The 3,444-nt window shown below is 41.9% G+C and overlaps 1 protein-coding gene across 1 annotated transcript; it reads left to right on the top strand.

The window, feature by feature from the left end:
- Nucleotides 1-845: 845 nt before the first annotated feature.
- Nucleotides 846-2,077, top strand: LOC149834805 (homeobox-leucine zipper protein ATHB-40-like). Its single transcript, XM_090010300.1, has 3 exons — nt 846-924; nt 1,018-1,322; nt 1,820-2,077. Exons 1-3 carry the CDS (start codon nt 846-848, stop codon nt 2,027-2,029), a joined length of 594 nt encoding a protein of 197 aa, XP_089866426.1. The 3' UTR covers nt 2,030-2,077.
- Nucleotides 2,078-3,444: the final 1,367 nt, after the last annotated feature.

The following is a 3,444-nucleotide window of genomic DNA, read 5'->3' as shown; positions in this document are numbered from 1 at the left end:
CTACCCATTTTTAAAGCCTTCTTTCACCACACGCAAATTAGCCAACCGGATAAGTTCTGGATTATGTTCATGAAGTTTCAAGTTTTAGACCATTAGAATGAGCATGCCGGCTTCCACGGAAGCAGATCAGGTCATGCTGAAAATGAGCGTTTTTGCTCATGCTGACATCGTGGCCATCCGATTTGCATTTTAAAAAGCTCAAAAGTCAACAAAACCACGTGGCATTCATCCAAAATGCAAACAGACGGCCACGATTTCGGCATGAGCAAAAACGCTCATTTTCAGCATGACCTGATCTGCTTCCGGCTTCCACAGCCTAAGAATTCCCTACCTGGTTGGGTTGTTTGCTTGTAAATATTTAGCTTTAAACCTTTCAAGTCTCATCACTACGCCTTTGCAGCACCAAGGTATCTTTTGTCCTTAAGCAAGAGCAGAAATTGTTTATGTAAAAATCGATGACAATTATAAAAGATTCAGAAAATATCTCTGTCAAATGCCTCACATTCCAATGCCCTAGCTTCACACACACACACACGCGTGCGCGCACTCGCACATACACACACAGAAACACAATCATTGCTAAGAAAAAAAATGACAACGATAGCTTCGGTTAAATGTTTTTTTTAATTTTCTTCATTTTTCTTGAAGGGGAGAGCGGCGGTTTATGCAGTTGTTAAAAAGTTGAAAAGGATAGTTTGGATATTTGAGAATGATTCCTGGGTAGTTTGGTGTTTCACTTATATAAATTCGGTGCTGGTGGCATTTTCAAACTGTCAGGCATCTTCTTCACCATCCCTTCTTCTCTAGTGAGTTGATAGTACAGAGGTAGTCTAAGCTAGGAAACCATGAACTTTAAACACGTAGAGAATCAAATGGCACTTCTTTCTAACTTGTACCCTGTGATGAGTCCACCTTTGCCGGAAGGTACTTCGAACCCACATCCCCTCTTAGTGCACTCAACGATTTCCGGGGACATGGACCCCTTGTGGCTCATACGCCAAGCTGTGTGTCCTACAGATGAATCCAGGCCCAGACGCAGGAGGAAGAAGGCCAAGGACAAACCTGCAGCAGAAATGAAGAAGCGCCGGCTCAGCACAGAGCAGGTGAATTTCTTGGAGATGAACTTTGGGGACGAGCACAAGTTGCAGTCCGAGAGGAAGGTTCGGCTCGCGTCGGAGCTTGGACTCGACCCACAACAGGTCGCGGTCTGGTTCCAGAACCGGCGAGCCCGGTGGAAGGGCAAGCAGCTTGAGGAGGACTACCATGGGCTCAAATCCCTGTATGACAATACAAATGCAGAGAAGTGCAAGCTTGAGTCAGAGGTGGGCCTCAAGGACTAAAAGCTTAGCAACTGGTTTTTTGGGGTTAGGTTTGATGTATGATGAGTGAATGGTTGGAGTCTCTGCAACTTAACCAACGGATCTTGGGTGCAGAACCCCAAGCTTGCTTTGAGAAATGAAGACAATTTTTTTACGCAATTAAGGTTCTTTTTCTAAGCATCGTTTTTTGGTTATCAACAATTGTGAAAGCATGCTTGCAATTAAACGACTATTACAGTAATTATCTTTAGGTGGCAAAACTTTTGTCAACATATTTTAAGTATTGGAGTTCATGAACTTTGTTCGTGTTTCAAGTGTAATCTAATCATGCTATTAAACAGCTGTTTTCTTCCCATTAAAACATGAATTTGTCCGTATCTTAATGAAAAGACTTTTTGTTTGAATGAACCCTTTTCAGGCTTTGTTTCTTGTCTCCTAGATGCATTATTTTGATCTTAATATTCCACCTCTGAGAAGAGTTTTTTGTATCTTTTTGAAAGGTTTTGAGGCTCAAGGAGAGGCTAGCAGAAGCAGAGAAGGAGATCTCTAGGCTCTCAGACCAGAGAAGTTGCAGCCCGAGCTCATCTTTTTCCATGGACGCGCCACAGACGTTTCCGGCGGAGTTCGAAGTTGACCAACAGGAATACATCATGTACACGCCGGAGAACGTTAGCATTTATGCTATGGACTGGGCTAATAATCTCTTTTGATATATATTTATGTTTGATTTTTAACCCCCATGTACAAATAACCACTGTAGTTTTTTTCCTAATATTTAAGATGATTATTAATGTAATTGTGCAAATTTTTCCTTTTGCACGTGAGAACTGCATGTTACAGTGGTTTTCGGGGTGTGCAGCGCCGGAAAATCACTAAAGTTGGCTGGGAAGGTGAATGCTAACTGGCTTTTGCTCCGGAAGAAGAAAGAAATGCTGCATGGCTAAACTTTTACATGGAAAATGACGAGAGTGACTCGAATATTATAATATGAGATCATCTTTCGCCTTACCACCATATCCAGCGTAGTCTGCAAATAATTAATTTCAGTGGTGGGTGTCCCGGTTGTATAAATGATGGCTTTCCGGCGAAGGTCTGACTGGGATCTCGACAAAAGCTTCTGAGTGCCACCATGAAGTCGTACAAATCATCCCAACATGGTGCAGTGCTTTACTTTCCAAGTCATATCAGAGTATAGTCGACAAGGGCTTCACACACCTGGCTAGGAAGGAGGAGGTCAATTAATTGAGTGTTTGATACTTAGGGTGTGCGTCCTTTGCCGCAACCATCAACAAAGTTTTACACTACCAACACCGACTCAGTTCCACGTACGATCATTGTGACGTCTCCCAGCTCGTAACTAAATGTCCAATCTACAGTGATGGTTTCCCTACACTAAATTGAGAAAAAGTCATATGAGAGAGAGCACAAGTTAAGTGAGTACTGTTACAACATGAACCCAGTGCCAAGTGCTCAGTCAATTACTCATTTTATGTTTGGACATCATGTGAAACCTGCCCGAGTTCAGAGACCAACTGTTATACTACTAGGAGAAATGTCGAGAATTTGTGAACTTAGTTTTCTCTCACAACGCTCAAACCATTAAAAATAGGCAAGTGTATACAATTGCTTTCCACTATGGTTAAAACCAAGAGTGTTGGAAGAAAGGGAATGAGGGGGGTGAGGTGGGGGACAGAGTCTGGTTAAATTTCTAACAAAAGGCTTTGGGATGCCGTTTCCTTTTACTTAATCTATGTGCTTAAAATTTAAGTAATCACTTAAACAAACCAATTAATTGGTCAAGTCACCAAACCATTAAAGCTAGTGCCATTTGTTTACTCTCCATATCAACTGATTTTATGAGGATGCACTGGGTGTCATGACCTGCTCTACTCTCCCCACCATTTTTTTTTATATAATTTGATCCTAACCTGTTGTCTATGCGTCGTACAGTTCTCCCCCCATTTAAATATTACTTGCATAGAAAAGGAGAGGAGAGTTAGGCGTACAACTAAACACGTCATCATGACTCTAACGAAGGATGAGCTCATTTTTTTCATGAGGTGTATGGGCTTTACACGCTACCGTACCCTTTATCTCCTTTTCATTGGCTGGCAAATAGATAAAG

The sequence above is a fragment of the Nuphar pumila genome, chromosome 6 (genome assembly GCF_984573655.1).
Source record: "Nuphar pumila chromosome 6, dmNupPumi1.hap1.1, whole genome shotgun sequence".
NCBI lineage: Eukaryota > Viridiplantae > Streptophyta > Magnoliopsida > Nymphaeales > Nymphaeaceae > Nuphar > Nuphar pumila.
This window is presented reverse-complemented; position numbering and strand designations above follow the sequence as displayed.

Bases quoted from the DNA above. Each gene is read 5' to 3' on its own strand.
- LOC149834805 (XM_090010300.1), top strand. From the start codon at position 846: ATGAACTTTAAACACGTAGAGAATCAAATGGCACTTCTTTCTAACTTG. The intron at 925-1,017 runs GTACTTCGAACC...TGTGTCCTACAG, and splicing joins GAGTCCACCTTTGCCGGAAG to ATGAATCCAGGCCCAGACGC. The intron at 1,323-1,819 runs GTGGGCCTCAAG...TCTTTTTGAAAG, and splicing joins AGTGCAAGCTTGAGTCAGAG to GTTTTGAGGCTCAAGGAGAG.